This window comes from Suncus etruscus, chromosome 5 (assembly GCF_024139225.1).
Source record: "Suncus etruscus isolate mSunEtr1 chromosome 5, mSunEtr1.pri.cur, whole genome shotgun sequence".
NCBI classification, from domain to species: Eukaryota; Metazoa; Chordata; class Mammalia; order Eulipotyphla; family Soricidae; genus Suncus; species Suncus etruscus.
In genome coordinates, this window is record NC_064852.1 from 109,709,916 (window position 1) to 109,732,512 (window position 22,597).

The following is a 22,597-nucleotide window of genomic DNA, read 5'->3' on the forward strand; positions in this document are numbered from 1 at the left end:
ACTTGCTGGGAAGCCTGCCTGTTTCAGGCAAAGTCCCCCATGCCTTCACCTGTACAGGAGCATCTGGGACCCCCACCTGCAACAGGTGGGCCCAGGGTCCCGGCAGTGGCAGGATGCATGGCCAGTGGTGCCTGGCCAATGGGTGTGGGGCCAAGGGTACAGGCCGTAGGTGCGCAGGGAAGGGCGGAGCGCTCAGGCACAGCTGTCCTGTTCCCAGGCTGGCTCCCACAGGCAGCGCTGCTGTGTGCTCACTCTCTCGCTCCCTCACTCTCGTGGGATGGCGGGGCTCAACGTGTCCATCGCCTTCTTCCTGGCCACCCTCGCCCTCTGCGAGGGGGTCCGCAAGGCGGCCAAAGCCCTGCTCCCCGCAGATGCCTACAGTGTGGCCCGGGAGGTGGCGGGTGCGGCCCAGCTGGGTGCCTGCTGCCTGGAAATGCGGGCGCTGGCTGAGGTGGGACCCTGGGCGGGAGGTGTGGGGCCCGACCTGCTGCTGACTCTGCTCTTCCTGCTCTTCCTGGCTCATGGGGCCACGTTCGACGGTGCAGCGACCAACCCCACCGTGACCCTGCAGGACTGGCTCCTGGCCGAGGCCTCGCTGGCCAGCGCAGGGTTGCGGGTGGCCGCACAGGCACTGGGCCTGCAGGTGGGCTGCACGCTGACGCGGCTCTTCTGGGCCTGTGAGCTCAGTGACCTCCACGTGCTGCAGCACCTCATGGCCCAGCACTGCAGCTCGGCGCTGCGCACAGACCCTGCACATGGCACCGCCGTGGAGGCCGCCTGCGCCTGCCTCTTTCACCTCACTCTCCTGAGCCTGCGCCGCAGCCCGCAAGTCTGTAAGGTGCCCGCCATAGCCCTGCTGGTCACTGTCATGGCCTACACAGGTGGGCATCTGGAGGGGCACAGAAGGGCAGAGGGTAGAGGGACAAAGGGGACAGAGGACAGAAGGAACAGAAGGACAGAAAACAAAGGGTCTCAGGGGACAGAGGGAAGTGTGGTCATTGCTCATTCAGGCCTTCCCCTCCAAGCTGGCACAAATGGGTCTGAGCCGGGTCTGTCCAGGGTCACCACGACTGAAGGGGGGCAGCCTTGTTCCTAGGCCAGGCTGAGTCCCCCAGTTGCAAGATTCCTGGAGGACCTGAGTTTCCCGGTCCACGTTTTTCCTCCCCATGGGACTTCCAAGAGTCCAGGGTGCCTTGACCATCCCCCATCTTCCTGGGTCCCTGCACCACCCAAACCTCAGGCTTCCCAAATTCCCCTGCACTGTGCCCGCTTGAGGGCCCATAGACTCTCTGCTCCACCAGCTGGACCCTTCACATCCGCCTTCTTCAACCCTGCCCTGGCTGCCTGGGTTACCTTCGGGTGTGCGGGCCACAGCTGGCTGGAGCACGCCCAGGTGTACTGGCTGGGGCCGCTGGCAGGTGAGTCTGGGCTGGGGTGGGGTGAAGGCAACTTAACAACAGGGAGGTGGGGACCCCAGCCTTGGGATTCCCTAGAGCCCTACGGAGCTGGGGCCCCACTGTGCCCCAGAGCTGTGAGTGCTGCTGAAACAGGGTCTGGGGACAGACAGGCACTACCCCCACTTGAAGGGCTCCCCCAAAGGCTGCTGGGCTCTGTGTGTCTATGTCCATTTGCATGTCTGTCTGTGTCCATCTGTATGTTCATTTGTGTCCATTTGTGTCTGCATGTCTGTCTGTGTGTTCGTCTGCATGCTCATCTGTGTCCTTCTGTAAGTCTGTGTGTCCATCTGTGTGTCTGCCTGTCTGCATATCTCTGTGTGTCCCTCTGTGTCTGTTTCTATCTGTGTGTCCATCTGCCTATCTATATTTGTGACAAAGGAGCCCTCTGGAGTCCCTGTGAGCAGCAGACTGAGCAAAGTGTCCAGGGTGCAGATGGGGTCCTCTCACGCCCCTGCCTGGCCTCAAGGCAGCACAGGAACCCTCCTGGTGTGGTGTGGTCCTGTTTGGGGGACAAGGGGTGCTGCCATTGGCAGGAAAGGAGAACCTGGCATGCCAGTGGGTATAGAACAGGGAAGGGGCATGAGGAAGAGAGAGTGGGCACAGGAAGTTCAGCTCTGCACCTCACTAGGTGCTTAGAGGCCTCAGAAGCCCATTCCTGGCCTCTGCAGCTGCCTTCTAGGTGCTTTGCAGATCAGAGTCATCAGGGGGGTGAGGGTTGCCTGGCACTTACTAGCCCTGCCACGCTCAGGGCAGACAGGAGCTGTCCAGGTTCACCTGGCCTGACCCCTCCCGTCTCTAGTTCCTGCTCTTCACTACCCCAAATGGGTCTCCCCTGAGGGCAGGGTGTGGCCTGGCGGGTGCCCTGGTCCTGCAGCTGCCCCTTCACAGGCATGGTCCTGGCTGTCCTGCTGCACCATGGACACCTGCCTCGGCTGTTCCAGAGGAACCTGCTATATCCGAAGAAGAGCAAGTTCCGGGTGCCCCGTATGAAGCCAGCTCAAGGACCCAGCAGCCGGCTGGATGGGGGTTCAGGACGGGGTGGCTGCTGAAACTCATGGAGTCAGGCTGTGATGAGGCATCGGTTCACCCCTCCCTCTGTAAGAACCCTGTCAATAAATGGCTTCTAAGACACTACGGCCACACACCCTTCTAGAAGGGCAACAGGTGGTAAAAGGGCTCAACAAGATGCAGCTGCTCAGAGATTCAAGGGTGTGTACGAGCTGCCCACTGCTGCCCTGCCCTCAGAGCAACCTCTTCTGCCCTCCCCAGGGCTTATCTGAGCCCTCTGAACTGTATGTGACCCCCTTCTGCCCTATGTGGCCCCAGCACCCCCAGGGACTGAGGGGCTCAGAGTCACAGCCCTGCTGCTGGCTGAGTCTGAACTGCATGGAGCCCAACAGGACCTGGAGTGCCCAGGTATGGGCTGTGTTCCTGGCTGAGCTGCCAGCATCGATCCTACTGCAGATCACAAGCCTGGGTTCTTAGCCTGTGATGTGTGATGGGGACTCACCCTGTAGAGTCACTTGGGGACTCTGGGATCCTGTATCTTGGGGTGTCAGCTTTGGGGCATGGACGAGCAGCACCTACAGGGATGGCACAGGCACCCAGTTCTGTTTTGTTGAGCTCAGAGGCAGGTGCAGACATTGCCCAGGATTGGGGGCACTGTACGGTAGACCTGGGCAGCTGTCCACATGGCGGGCATCCTTGGGAACAGGGGTGTAAACAGGGTCTTCGGGAACAGGAGTGTGGGCACAGTGGAGCTCCCTGGCTGCAATGGTGCCATCAAAAGTATCTGGGCAGCAGATGGCACTGGGCTGGGGCACTCTCAGCACGTGGGGCAGGAGCACTGTCCCCTGGGCCACTAGCCTGACCACACTAGCAGAAGGCACCATGGGTCTTGTGGGAGAGCCCTGGAGAGGCAGAGAGAGGGGCAGCGGGGAGACTAGCACAGCCTTGTGCCTGCCCGAGCACAGAGAAGAGCCTGAGCAGGAGGAGATAGGGGAGACTACATCAGCACTCTGGAGGGGGCTGGTGGCAGCAAGTCCTGGAAATCAGGAACAGAGGCCACGTTCCCACTCTCCTGTAGGTGGTGCTCACAGATGGGGTGATTTGCACACTCGCCTGCAGGTGGCGCTTATAAACCCAGGCGATGTTACCACTTGCCTGCAGATGGTGCTCACAGATAGGCAGATGCTTTCACTCGCCTGCAAGGGGCGCTCACCGATAGGGCAATGTACCCTCTTGCCTGAAGGTGGTAGTTACAAACATGAGGCTTGGAACTGTACGCACTCTATGCTAAGGGCTGCAGCATTGAGATCCCAGCAAGGCCCTCCCCCAAGCCAGGAGAGCTCATGTTTTCTGTTACACTGAAGTTCCAAAGCCGTGGGCAGATGAACTGAAGCTATGGTACACTGGGGAGGACATTTGCCTTGCACGTGGCCCACCCAGGTACCATCCCTGGCATCCTACAGGGTTCCAGGAGTGATTGCTGAGTGAAGAGACTGGGGTAACCCCTGAGCATTGCAGGTTTTGGGTGTGGTCCCTAAACAAAAACAAAAGCTGTGAGGGTGAGACAGGGAGACACCCCCAATGCAGAATGGCTTCAAGACACTTAGGACTCACCAGACCATTCCTGGAGTCCAGGAGAAGGGAAATAGCCCTGCCTTGGTGTAGAGGGACCCCAAGGTGCCACACACCTGGCACCCAGCAGGACATCCGAAGATGGAGGACCCTGAAAGCATGTAGGAGATCTAGGCAAACTTCCAGGAGCTTGGGGACAAACGTTCCCACACCACGGCCACTAGGGTCCCCAGACCCACAGCAGAGAAACCTCTCCCGAGGGGCAGCGGGATCTGGGTTGCTCTGTGGGTACCCAACTCTGAGCTTTTTTTTTTTTTTTTTTTTGGGCTACACCCAGTGATGCACAGGGATTATTCCTGGCTATGAGCTCAGAAATTACTCCTAGCTTGGAGGATCATATGGGACGCCAGGGGTTTGAACCATGGTCCGTTCTAACATGCAAGGCAAACACCCTACCGTTGTGCCATCGCTCCAGCCCCCACTCTGAGCTTTAGCCAAGCTTCTTCTCCATCCTCCATTTCCACTTTCTGACATGATTCTTCTCCAGCAGACCCTGCACACGCTCAGTCCTAGTGTTACAGCAGATCCAAGCAGCACTGGTTCCCATGGTGTGTCTGGTCAGCATGGTGACTGCTGCAGATCTCAGTCACAATATTTCCTTTTATTCAACAGGTCACATGGATGCATCTTGTTTGCTTGCTTTTGTTTGAGGGCTACACCCAGCAGTGCTCAGGGCTCTGCAACTCAGAACTCACTCCTGGTGATGCTCAGGACACCCTATGGGATGCCAAGGATCATACATGGGTCAGTTGCATGCAAAGCCAGTGTATTCCCACTGTGCTGTCCCTCTGGGTGTATATCTGGAGGCTGATGTGGTTGCAGAAACAGGAACCTCTGAGTCTGGGTCAGCAGCCTAAGTCACTGTCCCTCTTCTCCTTTTTGTTTTTCTGTTTTTGTTTTTATTTTGGAGTGTGTGTGAAGAGAGTTTGGAACACACACAGTGTCTTCAGGGTTGACCCCTGGTTCTGATCACTCCTGGAAGGCTAAGGTTCTAGATGTGGTGCCAGGGATTGAACCCTGGTCAATGTATGCAAGCGCTGCCCCTCCTTCCAAGCAGTGGCCCAGGTTTATCTATTTCATGTCTTCCTGCCCCTCAAATGCTTCTGCTTTCTGATTCGTTATGCTCTATGAGGTCATGGGATAACCAATCCATGAGGCATATGCAAATACTGATATGGGAGATGAGGATTGACTGGCCAATCACACATGTCTTTGTATGGGTTCTGCCATGATCTCCATGCATATATTTAAATTAGGTTTTTAAGACTCAAAGTAGAGTGTGTGGGACCCCAGGATGGGGGAGGCCAGAAAGCAGGAGAGCAGGCAGTGGCTGGACTAAGGTTAAGTGTTGCCCTGTAGAGACGAGCACAGTGACTAAGGTAGATTGCATATGGACGGAGCCACTAGGAGGAGACTTGTGACCCCCCCCTTCTTCCTGCTCACTCTCATCTCCAATGTCATTGCTACCCTCCCCTTTTCTCTCCCCTGCCACCCTCCCCTCTTCCTCTCACCTCTCCTCTCCTCACTTCCACTCACCTCCCACCTTCACCTCCGTCCCTCACCACCCCTCATCCCCTGGCAGAACAGGGGCCTTGCAAACCTGGAACCGTTTAGGGCTGAGAGCTTTATTCCAGCTGTGACAGGCAACAGCAGCAGGAGGCTGGCAGGAACCCCCCCCCCCCACTCTGCCCTTCTACTCTAGGCACTCGGGTCCCTTCCTTTGCAGGAAGCAGCACCTTCCTGGGAGCTGGAAGTGGGCACCTGGGCCAGAGCCACACACACACACACAGAATCCTGATTTGGGTGGGCCTTGGAGCTGCAGACCATGGGCCACACCGAGACCTCCTGAAACTCCTTGGCTGAGTAGTAATAGCAGACTGCGTCCAGGCAGCCGTTGGCGTCTGAGAACTTGCTGGTGACGAAAAGGGCGCTCTTGAGGGCACAGGTGTGTTGCTTGGGGCCCAGTGCCAGGTACACAGTCAGCACCAGATGCAGAGGTAGGAAACAGGCCACGAACACGGCCAGGTTCGCCCAGACCATGCGGGACGCCTTGTGTGTGGCCTCCACCTGGCCTGGGTCAGCCACGGGCCTCTGTGCCAGGGCCGCGCCCACACGCAGGGAACAGAAGGCAAGCACGGCCAGCGGCAGGTAGAAGCCCAGCAGTGAGAAGATGGCTGGTTGGGGGTCCTGAGTAAGGGCATCAAAGAGGCAGGTGGCACCCGTACTGGATGCCAGTATCACCCGCAGGCCCAGTGAGCCGCCCACCAGCACCCAGAGAAGTAGGCACAGGGCCAGGGCACGGCCTGGGGAGCGGAGGCTGCGGGCCCACAGCGGGTGCTGCACGCCCACGTAGCGGTCTAGGGAGATGGCCATGATTAGGCTGATGCTCATGTACCTGTTGGCCAGGTAGCAGCCCTGGCAGATGTAGCAGAGCAGTGGTGTTAGGTACTTGCTGAACAGCAGGGTGGGCAGCGTGCACAGCAGACACAGGTCGGCCACCGCCAGGTTCACCATGTACACATGCGTCGCGGTCCAACGTGGCAAGCGGCAGCAGAACACCCAGAGCGCCAGCGCATTCAGTGGCAGGCCCAGGGCCAGCAGCAGGCCTGTGTAGGTGTATCTGAAGACCTCGCTGCCCCACAGCCTGAGGTACTGGCACGGCCCGCTCAGGTTGTTGTTCATGGTCCTGAAGGGACTGCAGATCACCACTTTCTGGGGCCTGGCCACAAGCTCCAGGGGATCCCCATCTTCCCTTGCCCATGGGAAAACCCAGCCTGGGATAGCCCCCCCCCCGTTATATATGTGGTTTTGGGGTATTTTTTTTGTTTGGTTTTTGGGTCACACACAGCAGCGCTCAGGGGTTACTCCTGGCTCTATGCTCAGAAATCGCTCCTGGCAGACTCGGGGCTCCATATGGGATGTCAGGATTCGAACACCATCTTTCTGCATGCAAGGCAAACACCCTGCCTCGATGCTGTCTCTCCAGCCCCCCTGTTATATATGGAAGCCTTTAAAATATTTCTCTGTAATATCCTTATCTCTGCCTGTTGTCCACCTATGACCTTCCAGGTGGGGGCGCTGTTGAGAGCCCAATAAATAGTGTTCAAGCGAGGTGCTCAGGTTCTTTGGGGGCAGCTAACTAGCTAGCTCTAGGTTTTTGGAGCTGGTGGTAGGCTGACAAAGGATTCTGCATCCGACCTTCTCGCCTTTTAACCCTCCTGTCTGTGTGGATTATTTGCCGTGGATAAATATTACCAAGATATCTTCCCCCTCCAAGGGAAGAGGGGAATGGGAATCAATTTCTCATTCTGGGAGCTCTTTGAGGATCCATCGATAACCAGTCAAGGAGTAAATTTGACACAGCACTCCGCCCCCCATTCCCTGCCCCTTTCCTGGAAGCTGAGGGAGGTCCAAAGTCCCCTCCAAAATTCCAGAACCATCTCCCTCAGATCCCAGAATGAGTCCTGCTTGCTCCCCTGTGGGGTGGGGTAGTGGAGGAGGAGATGCCTCACCCCCCCCAGTCCTGTCTGCAGCCATCCCTAGGGCCCCCACAGCCAGGGCTCCCAGAAGCCGTGCCTGAGACACAAGGTATGAACATAGGGTCAGACCTGGGCCCCGATCATGGTGGGGGACATCAGCCCCCTGCAGGGTCCCCTTGTGGATCCAGGTGGAGATTCTGAGGGTTGTGGTTGTGGAAGGGGAGTCACCAGGGAGGGTCTAAGCCAGACTCTCCCACCTCTATGCAGCACAGGAGAACTCTCTGGAACTCTCCAGAACATTCAGGCCAGGAGGGGCCAGTCCATTAGGGAGCAGGAGCCCCTGGGAACTAGGCGGCCACACCCGCTTCGAGAAGTGGCTGCACTGCCTGCAGCCCAGCCCCTACACTCAGATGCACCTTGAGCTGTCTTCAGGGCCTAGTGCCTGTTTCAGTTCAGAGGTTGGGGTCTGGCTCAAGGACATCCAATCACTCCACATGCTCCCATCTTCCTTGCTCCCCAAATTGAACCCCATCTAGACTCCCCGATGTTAACTGTCCCCAGCCCCCCACTGATCCTCATCAACCCACACTAACCTCTTGGCTGCCCCCCCCAGACCCAACCTTCCCCAGAACTCCTCAGCCTCCCATGGGATTCCCGCCCTCATCTCCCATCGTGGGGGTTCTGACCTGCTTCTTGGTTGAGGCCCCACAGCACAGGTCTTTCCTTGGTTCCGGGCCTTGGTGGGTGTCCTGGGCACTAGGGGTGTGAGCTGGGCTGGGGAGGAGATTGAGTGTGGCTGTGATCACAGCTGACACACACCAGAGCATGGGGACAGGGGATGCAGGGCAGAAGGCTTCCAAGGAGGTGGTACCCCAGCTTCCTGGAAGAACCTAGGTTGAGTATTAGGGGCTGCTGGAAAGAGGGGGAGGCTGGGGTTGCTGCCTGGGCCCCCCATGAGCTCAGCCTAAGGACCCCTCCCCCTGGCTGTGGGCACCTCTGACGCTTTGCTTTCTGTTCCCCTGCAGAGACACAGAGATGAAGGCACGAAGGCACCGTGGGGGAAGGGACCCAACCCAGGATACTGCCCTTCCAGGGTGTGGGGCTCACGTTCTGCTCTCCTCACCTCCAGCCTCTCCTCACAGGAAGACTCTCTCAAGGCCCCCTGCCCTCATGTCCTGCCAGGCGGCTGTGACCCTGCACACAGGTGGGTGGGCAGGTCTGTGCTGAGCCCCATGGGGGAGAAGGGGCAGGGCCAGCTTTCCGAAGCACCCAGTGGGACCCAAGCACTTTGGGTTTCTGGGGGACCAGCAGGGGCTTGTGGTTGGCACTGCATGAGGATGTGGCCATGGGTGTGGCATGAGGACACAGGCCTGACCGCCTGGCCCGTGACACCCACAGCCGTGGTTTCTGCCCTGCCCAGCTGCCTAACCCAGGGTGACAGACAGCCCTGTCCCTCGGGTCACTCACCCACATGGCCCCAGCACCACTCACTTTCTATCCCCTGAGAGGCCAGGTCCAGGTGGGGGTTCCGAGTGTGAGGGAACTGGCTGCTGCTCCTTCTGGTCTTCCCCTTTCCCTGCCCAGGCTTGGTGCCGTAATCACGATACCCTTCTCTCACGCCACTCCTTGGGGAGTCCCTTCCCTAAGCTCCAACTGCCAACTTCGCTGTGGTTGGCTGTGTGGGTAGAAACACGATGCACATGATGTGTGGGTAGACACAGATGCATCCTGTGCGTGAGAGCAGACAAGGTCATACACATTGTGTGTGAGAGAGTAGACATGGTGCCCACATGGGGTGCAGCTCAGCTGTGCACTATGCATTTGAGGACATATACATATACATTGTGGGTGCAGACATTTCTGTGTTCATGTGTGAGCATTCCTATGTAACCTTGCATTTCACAAGTGTGTGTGAGGATGATTACAAACATGTACTGTGTGTTCGTGCAGCTTTTTGCACATGTTCACATGGACCTGGGGGCTCAGCTCATGTTGCATACCCTGTGGTTTACATATGTGCACATCTGTGTGGATCTGCATAAATGTGTGTGCATATGTAACTGTGGAGGACATGCAGCCATGTCCCTGAATTACTGCATACTGCTGAGGTTGTTATACATTATATGACTGTAAATCAATTATGAACAACTTTATCTTTTTTTTTTTTTTTGGTTTTTGGGTCACACCCGGCGGTGCTCAGGGGTTACTCCTGGCTGTCTGCTCAGAGATAGCTCCTGGCAGGCACGGGGGACCATATGGGAAGCCGGGATTCAAACTAACCACCTTTGGTCCTGCATCAGCTTCTTGCAAGGCAAACGCCACTGTGCTATCTCTCCGGGCCCAACTTTATCTTAAAAATTATAAACAGGGCCCGGAGAGATAGCACAGCGGCGTTTGCCTTGCAAGCAGCTGATCCAGGACCAAAGGTGGTTGGTTCAAATCCCGGTGTCCCTTATGGTCCCCCGTGCCTGCCAGGAGCTATTTCTGAGCAGACAGCCGGGAGTAACTCCTGAGCACCGCCAGGTGTGGCCCCCCAAAAAAAAAATTATAAACAAACTCTAATCATGGTTACATGATATAATAAAGTATAACATATTTATATATTTATTATATTTATATATAAATATATATTTATAAATATAAATATATATAAATATATAAATATAAATATATATAAATATAAATATATTATATTTATATATAAATATGTTTATTTATATATAAATATATAACGTATTTTTCAGTTATTTAAAATTTTAAATAATAATTTTATTTAAGCACCATGATTACAAATATGTTTGTAGTTGGGTTTTAGTCATAAAAAGAACACCCCCTTGGGCCTGGAGAGATAGCACAGCGGCGTTTGCCTTGCAAGCAGCTGATCAAGGACCAAAGGTAGTTGGTTCAAATCCCGGTGTCCCATATGGTCCCCCGTGCCTGCCAGGAGCTATTTCTGAGCAGACAGCCAGGAGTAACCCCTGAGCACCGCCGGGTGTGGCCCAAAAACCAAAAAAAAAAAAAAAAATAAAGAACACCCCTTAACCAGTGCAACATTTTAACATACAATGACACCCATCTCCCTGTAGCATATTACATACTTTTTGATTTATTTGAAATTCATCCAGGGTTGGAGCGGTGGTGCAAGTGGTAGGACATTTGCCTTGCATGCACTAACCTAGGATGGACCTCGGTTCAATCCCCTAGCATCCCATATGGTCCCCCAAACCAGGAGCAAATTTTTTTAATAATTTTATTGTGACCAAAGTGAATTACAAATCTTTCACAGTAACATTTTAGATACATAGTGGTACTGAACCCAGGGCATTCCCACCACCAGTGTTGTCCTCCCTCCAACCTTGTTCCCAACATATACCCCATATCCCCATCCTTTGTCCCTGGGCTGCTAGTATAAGTGGTTCCCTCTGTGTCTAGTTTGTTGCAGAATGGGTATCGATTCTGTTGTCTTTGGCTTTGGTGTTTAAGACTGATCATTTTTTTTTCTACTCTATGTTCATACAACTGTTTGGTCTTGATACCATCCATTTTTCCGCCCTCAATTTAAGGGGCAAAACAAGATGATTCAAGTTATATGGTTCGTTTTTTTTTTTTTTTTTAATGTGGTTCGTTTTTTTTTTGTTTTTTTTTTGTTTTTTTTTTTTGGTTTTTGGGTCACACCCGGCGGTGCTTAGGGGTTACTCCTGGCTGTCTGCTCAGAAATAGATCTGGCAGGCACGGGGGACCATATGGGACACTGGGATTCGAACCAACCACCTTTGGTCCTGGATCGGCTGCTTGCAAGGCAAACGCCGCTGTGCTATCTCTCTGGGCCCAATGTGGTTCGTTTTTAAATGGAAAGGAAAATCATGGAAATGTAAAAAAGTACTTTGCCTTCAATGTTTAAGGAGTTACATAAGTTTTATGTCTTTGTGTGCTGATAAGAAATATTATGTACTACAATCTGGGGACTTGAGGGACAAAGTAATTGTACATGGGCTCTGTTTTATTTTTCTAAATGTTCTTTGGCTGAAAGTTCAAAGTTAAGATATCAGCAATGGGAAACTGTGAATTCTGTTTATGGGTGATTGTCCTTCCACTGTAACTTTACCTTGTCCTCTTTCTTTGCATCTTTGTTCTCATAATTAAAAATAAAAAATTAATAAAAAAAGGGGAAAAAAGGAAAAAATGAAAAGGAAAATAAAAATAAACACAAAAACATGGGGCCGGAGAGATAGCATGGAGGTAAGGTGTTTGCCTTGCATGCAGAAGGTCAGTGATTCAAATCCCGGCATCCCGTATGGTCCCCTGAGTCTGCCAGGAGTGATTTCTGAGCATAGAGCCAGGAGTAACCCCTGAGCACTGCCTGGTGTGACTCCTCAAATAAAACAAACAAAAACCCCACTAAAACAATAACAAAAAACAAACAAACAAGAGAAAAAATCAAAGCAAAAAACAAACAAACAAAATCCATGAGGGTCCATCTAGTAGAGGGTTATAAATATCAATTTAAGAGAAGAGAGGGGATAAGGAAGAAAAACATCACAAAAAGACAAAAAATAATTAAGAAAAAGAACAGATAAACAAGAAAACAAGGGGCCGGGCGGTGGCGCTGGAGGTAAGGTGCCTGCCTTGCCTGCGCTAGCCTAGGACGGACCTCGGTTCGATCCCCCGGCGTCCCATATGGTCCCCCAAGAAGCCAGGAGCAACTTCTGAGCGCATAGCCAGGAGTAACCCCTGAGCATCACAGGGTGTGGCCCAAAAACAAAAAAAAACAAAAAAAAAAAAAACAAGAAAACAAAAACAAAATAAAACAAAAACTACAATGACCAAAAAAAAAAAAAATCCAAAAAACCACCACCATGATACAGAAAACAACCAAGCTATAATCACTATAAAATATTTATTTTATTTTATTTTGTTTCTGAGCCACACCGGTGATGCTCAGGGATTACTCCTGGCTATGCACTCAGAAATCGCTCCTGGCTTAGGGGACCATATGGGATGCCCGGGGATCGAACTTTGGTCCATCCTAGGTTAGTGCTTTCAAGGCAGATGCCTTACCGCTAGCGCCACTGCTCTGGCTCCTAACCATGATGTTTGAATTAAAAATTACTTTGTAAGTGCTAGCCAAGGAAGGACAGTGGTTCGATCCCCTGGCGTCCCATATGGTCCCCCTAAGCCAGGGGTGATTTCTGAGCGCTTAGTCAGAAGTAACCCCTAAGCATCAAATGGGTGTGGCCCAGAAAAACTAAAAAATACTTTGTAAAAAAAATTACTTTGTGAGGGCCAGAGAGATAGCCTGGAGGTAGGGCGTTTGCCTTGCATGCACAAGGACGTTGCGGGTTTGAATCCTAGCATCCCATATGGTCCCCCGAGCCTGCCAGGAGTGATTTCTGAGTGTAGAGCCAGGAGTAACCCCTGAGCACTGCCGGATGTGACCCAAAAACAAACAAACAAACAAACAAAAAAGACAAAACAAAACAAAACAAAAAAAACAAACCAACTTTGTGATACTTCAAAAAAAGAATACTGTGGGTAGTTTGCATGTGTTCATGTGTTCGTGTGTATATATGCCTGTGGGTGAGACACATGATTTGCTGTGTCAGTTTAGTGCAGGGATTAGGGGGGTCAGCAATGGGAGGGCCTGTGGGCCAAGCCTGTGGCGTGTCATGGTGACGGGACACCCTTTCCCCACTTTGTGTGAGGACACTGAGCAGGATCCCAAGTTCCCAAGTAGTTTGTCCATGAAGTGCCAAAGCACAGCAATTGCAGCCCCATCTTCCAGGTTGCCAGGCCTGTGGGAGCCACAGAGGGGAGGGAAAGGAATGGGGGCCATCCCCAGGACACCCCGAGTCTCCTGCATGGTATGGATGGGTGCAAGGGGACAACTCTGAAGAACAGAGAGGAGGAAGTGAGTCTGTAAGAGGTGTCTAAGAGAGCAGATACGGCCTGGAGCTCAGCTCCTGGAGGCCTGTGACGCCTGCAGTGGTCCCTGTAGTGAAGAGACATGGACCTGGGCAGAACCTCATGTCCTGGCAGCCCCATACAGAGTTCAGCAACTGCAGCTGAGGATGAAGAAATCAGAAGAAGTCTTTTTTTTTTTGTTTTGTTTTGTTTTGGTTTTTGGATCACACCTGGCAGCGCTCAGGGATTCCTCCTGGCTCTATGCTCAGAAATTGCTCCCGGCAGGCTCGGGGGACCATATGGGATGCCAGGATTTGAACCACCAACCTTCCTGCATGCAAGGCAAATGCCTTACCCCCATGTTATCTCTCCGCCCCCTCCATTTTTTGGTTGAAAACAGAAGTCTTATAAGCACAGTGGGTAGAGGAAGGAAGGAAGGAAGAAAGGAAGGAAGGAAGGAAGGAAGGAAGGAAGGAAGGAAGGAAGGAAGGAAGGAAGGAAGGAAGGGAGGGAGGGAGGGAGGGAGGGAGGGAGGGAGGGAGGGAGGGAGGGAGGTGGGAAGGTGGGAAGGAAGGAGGGAGGGAGGGAGGGAGGGAGGGAGGGAGGGAGGGAGGGAGGGAGAGGGGAAGGTGGGAAGGTGGGAAGGAAGGAGAGAGGGAGGGAGGAAGGATGGAAAGAAGGACGGACCTACATGGGGATCCAGGAGACAGACCCAGGACTCAAGGCATGGACCCTGCACACAGGTACCACATGGGGAAGGGGAGAAACAGGGGTCACAGGCTTTGTGTGAAATGGGAGGCTGGGTCGCAGGAAGCTGCTTGGCCACAGACACTGCTGTGTTTCGAGAAATGCTTCCCTTTTCCTCCTCCAGAGACATCATCATCATCAGCACCCGTCTGCCCAGGTTGCAGGGCCAGAGGCGTTCTGCCCTCTGTCCTCTCAGATCTGCTCAGAGGGTTCCTGAGTTGTCGGCAGTGTGGTAGGGAGCGGTCTCACTGATCCCAGTGAGATTCCCAGAAAAGCCCCTAGAGGTGTGACATGTGGGGCCTGAGAGAAGGCCATATATAACACAGGGATGGGAGAGGGTGTGACACATGGTGTGAGAGAGGGCATGACACGTGACACGTGGGGCTGGAGAGGGTGTGACACATGGGGGCACCATGCAAGGTGAGGGTAATGGGGGGTTATGGCAACTGCATGCACAGCAGTGGCAGGTTCTCAATGAGGGAGAGGGCACAGCGCCCGCCCAGCTCCACCTGCCCAGCCAGCCCCTGTGGCAGTGCAGCCTGACCCTTTGCTCTCCTCCCCACCCTGGCCAGTTCCTGGCAGAAGAGCCTGACCTCACACACCTGTACAACGTGCAGGTTTCTGGTGATGTCCCCATGGCCTGTGTCCCGTGGCCTTTGTCCCATGGCCTATAGCCATTAGGACCACCTGCTGAGAAGCCCAGGGAGGAGAGGGAGAGGGGGGGCAGGAGAGGCCTGAGATCCAGGAGAAAGAGAGAGAGAAAGAGAGAGAGAGACAGAGAGAGACAGAGAGACAGAGACAGAGACAGAGAATGAGGAATAGAGGTGGAACATGCAACATCTTGCTGCTGCTTTATCTCTGGTGTAGACTCGGGGAGCCTGGGCCTTCAGCTCCCTCACCATGGGTTGGCAGGCTCTGCTGTTTTATTTTTATGCCCCCCAAATAACTGGCAGATTCTCTTTTTTATACTTCAGGGACAGTTGTCAGTTGCAGGGGACCATGTCCCATTCCAACAGCCATTACATTACAGTGGTAGTGTCATCACCTTTTAAAGGTCCCAGAAGACCTTTAAAGGTACAATGAGTAACTCCCTTAAAAACATCAACAGTGGGGGCCAGAGAGATAGCATGAAGGTAAGGGTTTGCCTTTCATGAAGAAGGATGGTGGTTCGAATCCCAGCATCCCAGATGGTCCCCGTGCCTGCCAGGGGCAATTGCTGAGCATAGAGTCAGGAGTAACCCGAGCGCTGCCGGGTGTGACCCATAAAACCAAAAAAACAAACAAAAATCAACAGTGGCCTATGTTCCTCGCCTGTGTTGCTAGGTCTTATGTCCTGTGGTCTGTGTTCCCAGGTTCCTGCTGAAGGTCCCTAAGGCTTGATGTCACCTCTGGGATGGTCACCCAGGATGGTAGCTCCTGATGGCTCAGCCCACGTCCACCATGTCCCTGGGGAGAAAGAGCTGTGCACTATCATCCAAGAAGCTCCCAGAGAAGTGGGGAGGTGGTCATGTAGCCAAGGGGTGCGGAGACACTACAGGGCACCTCAGGTCAAGACCCATGACAGACCCAGGAGCTGGGTCCATGCTGCCATGTGGGTGTCTTCACCTTGTCCCAGGGCCACTGACTCAGAACTGCAGAGCAAGGGTGAAGCCCAGCTGAGGGTGCAGGTGGGCACCATGGGTCCTTGGATGCTGCCAGCTGTGTGTGGGTAGCCACTGAGGGGGCATGTTTGGGTAGCCTTCTGTCAGGTCTAAGACTGGAGTATGTGGGGGTGCAACCATGGGGACAAGGGACATGGGGACTGAATCCTCCTGACCAGGCCAGGGAAATATGGGGAGTTGGAATGGGTGGGGGCCACAGTCCCTGATATACAATGATAGGAGAGCCCATGGCTGAAGAGGGGCGGATGCATTGGTGTCTGTGTTCTGTAGACAGTGTGGCCCCTGGGAAGAAAGGACTCAGGGTTCTGGGCACAACATCCCAGGATGCCGACAGACACACAGGCCTGTGCCTTCCTGTGCAGGATGGAAGCAAGTGCAGGGCTACAAGGGTCTCACCCGACCCTGCCCCCCTGATCATGGCAGTGATGGATGGAGACAAGCAGGACTGCAAGCTGCTCTTTATTGAGAAAGTCCCTGTTGGGGGCACCACAAGGCCCGGTCCTCACTGGGCTCTGGCTACTGGCTGGGGTGCCTGCCTGGCCTGGCCTCCCTCTTCTTCTCTCTTCTCTTCCCTCCTCTCCTCGGCTCAGGGGAGCACCAGTGCCCAGGCGGAAGAGCATGTCAGGGTCCTTTCTTCATTACCGCCAGGAAGGAGGCCTGTGTGGGGAAGGCAGGGGGTGGAGATGAGGGGCTGCCGGGCTGTTGGAGTCAGTGCCTACCCCAGCCCGTCTGATGCGGGCAGGACCACGTACCTCGGTCAGGGGCTGGCCCAGTAGCTCGCGGCTGTGGATGGAGGGCCTGGGGGTGCGGCCGGGGCTGGAGCACCTGGAGCAGGAGTGGGGACATCAGGGGGGGCACCCAGTGCTGGGGAACTGGGCAGAGCAGCGGGGCGGGGGGGGCACCTGTCGGTCCTGGTGGCAATGAGCAGCGTGAAGGAGCCCTCGGTGTCAGGTAGATATGTGGAGGGTACCACCCGGTAGGCGCCTGCGGCCAGATGGCAGAGTCTGCTCACTTCGGGGGCAGGGCAGTGCGGGACACAGCTCAGCACGGGCTCCTGCAGCGGCTGCGGTGCTTGGCCTGGGTCTTTGGTGTCCTCTGGGATCTGTGGACAGAGGGTGCCGCCATGCTCAGGCCGGGGTGGCTACGGCTCTGTTCTGGGTCCCAGAGGGGACCTAGCTCTGGGCCTGCAGCCAGAGACCTCCCACCCCATGCCCCCAACCCTGGCCTCACTGGACCTCACTGTCCCACCATCTCGTCCCCGGGCTCGCCTGGAACACGTGGAAGCCAATAGGGTGGCACGGGCCGCCCCCGCAGTGCTGGCGCAGGGAGATGCGAACGCAGCGCGGTGCCGGGCCGGGCAGCAGCAGTGGGAAGCAGGGGTTGCTGGGGTACGAGGCGAAGTTCCGGCTGCCGCCTGCTGACACACCACGCTGCCAGGAGCCAGGCAGCTGCACCGTCTCCCAGTCCCCAGCCGGCACTTCAGCGCTGTAATCCTGGCTCTGTGGGGCCAGCTTGATGGCGCTGCAGGACAGAGGGGAGGCTGGAGGGGTCCCGACCCGCAGGCCCTGTCCTACCACACCCATCCGTGAGCCCCTCTCAGCCCCCTGCCTGCGCCCCAGCTGAACCCCACTGCCTTCAGTCTTGAGCCCTGCCCCCCACCTAGCCATGATCCTCAACCTGAGCCACGCCCCCAGAACTCAGTCCTAGCCCCACTCTCTCCACTGAGCCCAGTCCTCTCAGCACCCAGCACCCGGTCCCTGGCTGAGTTCTGCCTCCTGTTGAGCGATGCTCATTAGATGCCCCCCCTCTCTGCAACCCCTTGAGGAATTCTGCCTCGTGCTGACCACGTCCATTCTGGGCCCTGCCCCTCAAGCCCCGCCCTTTGTGCTGAGTCCCGCCCCCACTCTGAACCACACCCTCCCACCTAGCCCTATCCCCTCCTTATCCTCTTTTTTTTAATTTTTATTTTTTTTAGTTTTTGGGTCACACCCGGCGGTGCTCAGGGGTTACTCCTGGCTGTCTGCTCAGAAATAGCTCCTGGCAAGCACGGGGACCATATGGGACACCGGGATTCGAACCAACCACCTTTGGTCCTGGATTGGCTGCTTGCAAGGCAAACGCCGCTGGGCTATCTCTCCGGGCCCCCTCCTTATCCTCTTATTGAGTCCCACCCCACTTGCTGAAATCCACCCCAGCCCCCCTTGAGCTGAACCCCACCTTTCCCCACCCACCTGAGGGTCACCCTCCCAGTGGAGAAGACACGCAGCAGGAAGCGCCCGGGCACATCCTTCAGGAAGGTGCTGGGCACAGCCAAGTAGTACCCAGGGGACAGCTCACAGCGCAGGTGCACTTCCCGGTCATATGCATGGCAGACTGTACCTGCCACGGGGGGCGCAGACAGGACTCTGGGCAGGCTGATCCGCTGCTTCTCCACCTGCCATGCGAGGCCGGAGGAGGGAGGTCAGTGTTGTGCCAGGACCACCAGCCTGCACCCCAGCCAGGAACCACCTCTCATAGGACAGGCCGACTAGAATACATGGCACGAAGGGTTAGGACTTGCACCGTTGCCTCACATCACAAGGCTGCAAACCAACAAGCAGCAGATACCAGAGGCAGTGCACTGTGAGCCCCGGGCCCCAGTCAGGTCCTGGGATGGCTGTTCTGTAAGGGGCTATGACCTGGGAGGTGATGGTGGGCAGGAAGGAGCTGTGCTCCATCTATTCTAGCCACTTCAGCAGGAAGAGGCCAGCTGGTTTCCGGCACCCTGTGTCTGGCCCCATGGTGGGCTGGAGGTGGGTGAGTTACCTTCCAGATGTGCAGGCCCACTGCCTGCTGGGTGCTGCCTGCACCCTGGACTGTGCTCATGGAGTCCTCACCCGCTGTCCTCAGTCCTGGCTGCTGCAGTAGGGCCACATACACCTCGCTGGGCTCCGACACTCGCAGCCAGAACTTGGGGTTGCTGGGGAAGCCGCTGTGGTTTCGGCAGCCTCCAGCTGACTGCCCCCGGACCCATGCCCCTGGCAGCTGCTGCGTGTGGCACAGCTCCTGTCCTGGCAAAGGGCACGTGCATCAGAAGAGAGTGTGCACACTTTATCTGAGCAGAGGGCAGGGAGCGAGCACCCCTTTAACTGAGCAGAGGTCAAGCAGCGCATGCCCCTTTACCTGAGCAGAGGCTCTGCAGGTGGCCTGACTCTGAGAGCGGGAAGCCCACGGTGACCTCGTCGAACTCCCGGAGAAACTCCGTCTCCTCCACCCAGAACTCACCCGCCTGCAGCTGGCCCAGCAGCGAACAGGCTTCAGCCGGGGTCACGCGGCTCCACCCTTCGCCCCTGCAGGAAGCCTCCCTAAGCAGGACTCCCAGTGGGGTCATGCAGCCTCCCTCCCGAAGAGCTGGGGTCTGAGTTGGGTGGAACTTCAAGGGATGGCTTGGAGCGTGTTGGGTGCCAGTACTACAGCCCGGGGCCCAGCAAAAGTAGCCATGGAGCCTGACACCCACTGGAAATGGCAGAATCGCTCCTGCTAGCCCAGCCGCCCCTTGGGGTCTAGCCGCTCCTCACAGCAGCAACCACACCCAATCGGCCTGACCCACTTACTCCAGGCCCCACCCACTCATTCCTCTTCCCTCCAGACCCCGCCCACTCAGCATCTCCCTCTAGGCCCACACTCACCCCTCCCTCCAAGGTCCCTGCCAACACCTGCGGCCCCAAGGGTTATGAATCCGTAGCAGCAGCAGGCTCTGGCCCGCCAGGTCCTGGAGCTCTCGCAGACTCGAGACAATGAAGGCGTGAAATTCCCCCAGTTCCCTGGTTCCTGCGGAAGGACACTTGGGTCACCAAGGGAGGGGCAGGTGCCAAACAGCAGGTGCACGCTGGGGCTCCTTGCCTGAGCCTCAGGACAGGAGGCCTTGGTGCCCATGGATAAAGAGGTCCCAGGGTCGGAGCCAAGCGGATCCGCTGGGCTGTCTCTGGGCCTTGGTGTTGGAAAGCAGCCCGCCTCATCCAGACTTCCAGATGGCACAAGGGAGACTTGGAAACCCGCTGGCTGGCAAGGAGCAGGTGGGGTGCATGCAGTGGAAGACAGATTGTCTCCCCCTCCCAAGAGTAGAGTGGCCCCAGCTATGGTGGGGACAGGACAGGTGCATGGGTCCCCAGTACACCAGGGAGGCAGAAAGGGGGCCACGGAGGGGACACCACACTGCTGCCATCACTGGCGCCACCCCTGAGCCAGCCAGGTGCCAGCAGCCCACTTCCCAGAGGGCAAGGAGGGGCAGCGGGGCAGGCGGCAGGCCAGCACCTGCTGCCCACATGGGCGTCGCTGGAAAGGAGGCTTCGCGGCCCCAGGCGCCCCTCACCGGCCCTGGGGCTGAACACGGAGCAGCTGATGGGGCATCGGTCCTGCAGGCCCAGCAGCCGCTGGCAGGTCCGGGGCTCCGGGGGCTCCGGGTGCTCTTTCAGGCTCCACCGCTCTGCCAGTCCCCCCGTCAGGTCTACCAGGGCTTCAGCCACCTGGCCTGCCCACAGATGCTCGTAGCTCCCGTAGACCCTGGGGGCACGGAGGGAAAACTCAGTGCCACCTTCAGGGGTGGGGGGGGCGCGGAGGGGAGACTAAGTGCCACCTTCAGGGTGTGTGTGTGTGTGTGTGTGTGTGTGTGTGTGTGTGTGCCCCAGCACCCCAGGACGTACTTGGCATAGGCTTTCTCCAGCAGGGGCAGCCAGAATACATCCTCCTTGTGGCAACGTGAGAAGCACAGTCGCCCCGCCAGGCACGGCAGCCGGTCATCCACAGTCACCTCTGCCCATTGCCCGAACCGCCATATCCGGCAGGTGAAGGCGCCCCGGTACTCGGCGTCCAGCCAGCATGGCTGGTCGGCTGGGAAGACCTGGGGCACCGGGCAAAGAAGTGAGAGGCTGAGACGGGCCGTTCTGGGGAGAGTTTGGGGGTCCGGAGCAGGCGGTGCAGGACAGGATCACATCCTACCCACCCCCCCCCCCACAGCCCTGGGGTCCACCTGGTACAGGAGGCGGCAGTTCCGGCTGAGAGCTGCACAGGCGCACAGGAACCAACAGTCCCCCAGCAGGCCCTGCTTCACCTGTCCCTCTTGCGGGGTGTCTGCGAACAGTTGAGGTGCGGCACATATCTCCTGCGGAATGAAGGGCAGAGTGAGGGCCTGCCCAGGGCTGGGAGAATGTGGGGCCTGGGAAGAGGCGCCGCTGCCCTTTCCTGCCCTCGCCAGGCCCAGCTGGGGTCTATCCTGTCCTCATTTGCACAGTCTCTATCTCCACCAAGCGCTGACCCAGAAAACGGTCCACTTTGATTCTGGAAGGCCCGTGGGGGTGCCGGGACCCCAGCCACGGAATCCCTCTGAGGAAGGGCAGGAGAGCAAACCAGTCTTCTCTCACCACTCACTCTGCTAATCTCCCTGGACCACTCCCATCTACTGCAGTCTCTTGCCGCAAAGTCTGTGGTTCTTTGGGCTCAGTGCGGGGTCTTCCTGGCTCACCCCCCATTTGCAGCTCCACTGACACAAGCACTGGCAAATCTCCCTATGCAACCCAGCTCCGCACCCAGCCCCACAGACGGGCCCAGATCCTTCCTTGGCCACACCCTCTTCTCGCTGCAGACCTATCGGGCCCCTGCTCCAGGGTCTTTCGCCCCATCTGCTCCCTAGCCTCCACACACCTAGGGCCACCTGCTCCAAAGAACACTAGCTTCCCTGACCCTAAATCCTGCCCGTCAGGCGGATTCATGGGTGGCCAGGGTAGATTAGGGCACCGGGAAGGTGCACGCCTGCCATGACCTGCTGCATGCGACAGAGGGGGGCGGTTCTTCGTGGGCTCAGCTGGCCTTTACAGGGATGCGGTTCGCGCCGGGCTAGACGAGGCCCCCTGAATGCCTGAACTGGGCAGAGGCGGGTCTGCACGCGCACCCCAGCCCTCGTTCTCTAGAATGCCTGGCAGCACGCGTTGGGCTCGCCGCCGCCAGGTGAGCGAGCAAGAGGCCTGGCACACCCCACCCAGGACAGGCTCGCGAGCTGCAGAGTGGCGTCGGGGGCCGTGGACTGGAGTTATCCGGACTCCCCAGCCCAGGCTGCCGGGCAGGGACCCGGGGTGCTCCACCTGCGGCCGCCGCCACGTGATGTCTCCGCGGAACTGCGCCAGCGGCGTGGAGAGGCCGGAGAACACCGACGCGTCCGAGGCGGGGAAGACGGCATCCCGGAAGAGCTCCCTGCTGGGTGTCCGCATCCTTAGCACTGCGCGCTCCCATCTGCAGTTGCACCCGGGTCCCGAGGCACCTCAGCTCGGACGCATGGCAGTTCCACTCCGGCTCCCGGCCCCCGGGCCAGCCCCGCGGACCTCGCCCGGCCGGACCCTGAACACCGGGGTGGGGGGGGCCTGCTCCGCCCGCCCCGTCACCCAGGCAACCGCCAGAACAGCCAATCAGGCGCCAAGCTCCCGGTCATGTGACACAACGACCCAATCGGCGTGAGCACCGGGAAGACATCTCGAGAGTCCCTCTTCCAGGGGGCGTGAATCTCGAGTCCAGCTCTCGCGATAGCTTGTCATTCACAAGGCTGAATTTCTCTTACAGGGTTTTGTCTGCCCCGGCTTAAGCATCTACCAGGACCTTGTCTTCTCTGGGAAGATGCGTTCAGTGTGGTCGAGGAGTCGGGACTGCGGGCGGACTCTGAGAGCTGCAAAAACTGCTCAGAAAG

General features: G+C 56.7%; 3 protein-coding genes across 4 annotated transcripts; 1 reads left to right on the plus strand and 2 right to left on the minus strand.

The window, feature by feature from the left end:
* Window positions 1-277: 277 nt before the first annotated feature.
* Window positions 278-2,506, plus strand: LOC126008654 (aquaporin-12-like). Its single transcript, XM_049772893.1, has 3 exons — window positions 278-881; window positions 1,302-1,418; window positions 2,346-2,506. Exons 1-3 carry the CDS (start codon window positions 278-280, stop codon window positions 2,504-2,506), a joined length of 882 nt encoding a protein of 293 aa, XP_049628850.1.
* A 60-nt stretch (window positions 2,507-2,566) lies between these two features.
* GPR35 (G protein-coupled receptor 35) lies at window positions 2,567-6,779 on the minus strand. Its single transcript, XM_049772894.1, has 4 exons — window positions 5,834-6,779; window positions 3,475-3,578; window positions 3,126-3,367; window positions 2,567-2,606 (listed from the first exon to the last, which is right to left on the minus strand). The coding sequence occupies exons 1-4, from the start codon at window positions 6,777-6,779 to the stop codon at window positions 2,567-2,569; spliced, it is 1,332 nt and encodes a 443-aa protein (XP_049628851.1).
* Window positions 6,780-16,326: 9,547 nt separating this feature from the next.
* CAPN10 (calpain 10) lies at window positions 16,327-22,241 on the minus strand. 2 transcript variants are annotated; one of them, XR_007495872.1, is made up of 12 exons: window positions 22,002-22,241; window positions 20,894-21,025; window positions 20,568-20,764; window positions 20,237-20,427; window positions 19,554-19,695; window positions 19,048-19,214; window positions 18,691-18,935; window positions 18,117-18,319; window positions 17,126-17,406; window positions 16,788-16,987; window positions 16,638-16,710; window positions 16,327-16,542 (listed from the first exon to the last, which is right to left on the minus strand). XR_007495872.1 is itself a non-coding variant. In XM_049773206.1 (12 exons), the coding sequence occupies exons 1-12, from the start codon at window positions 22,125-22,127 to the stop codon at window positions 16,507-16,509; spliced, it is 1,965 nt and encodes a 654-aa protein (XP_049629163.1). In that variant the 5' UTR covers window positions 22,128-22,241; the 3' UTR covers window positions 16,327-16,506. The 2 variants fall into 2 exon arrangements, 1 of the variants encoding a protein (XP_049629163.1); XM_049773206.1 differs by having other exon boundaries at window positions 17,154-17,406.
* Window positions 22,242-22,597: the final 356 nt, after the last annotated feature.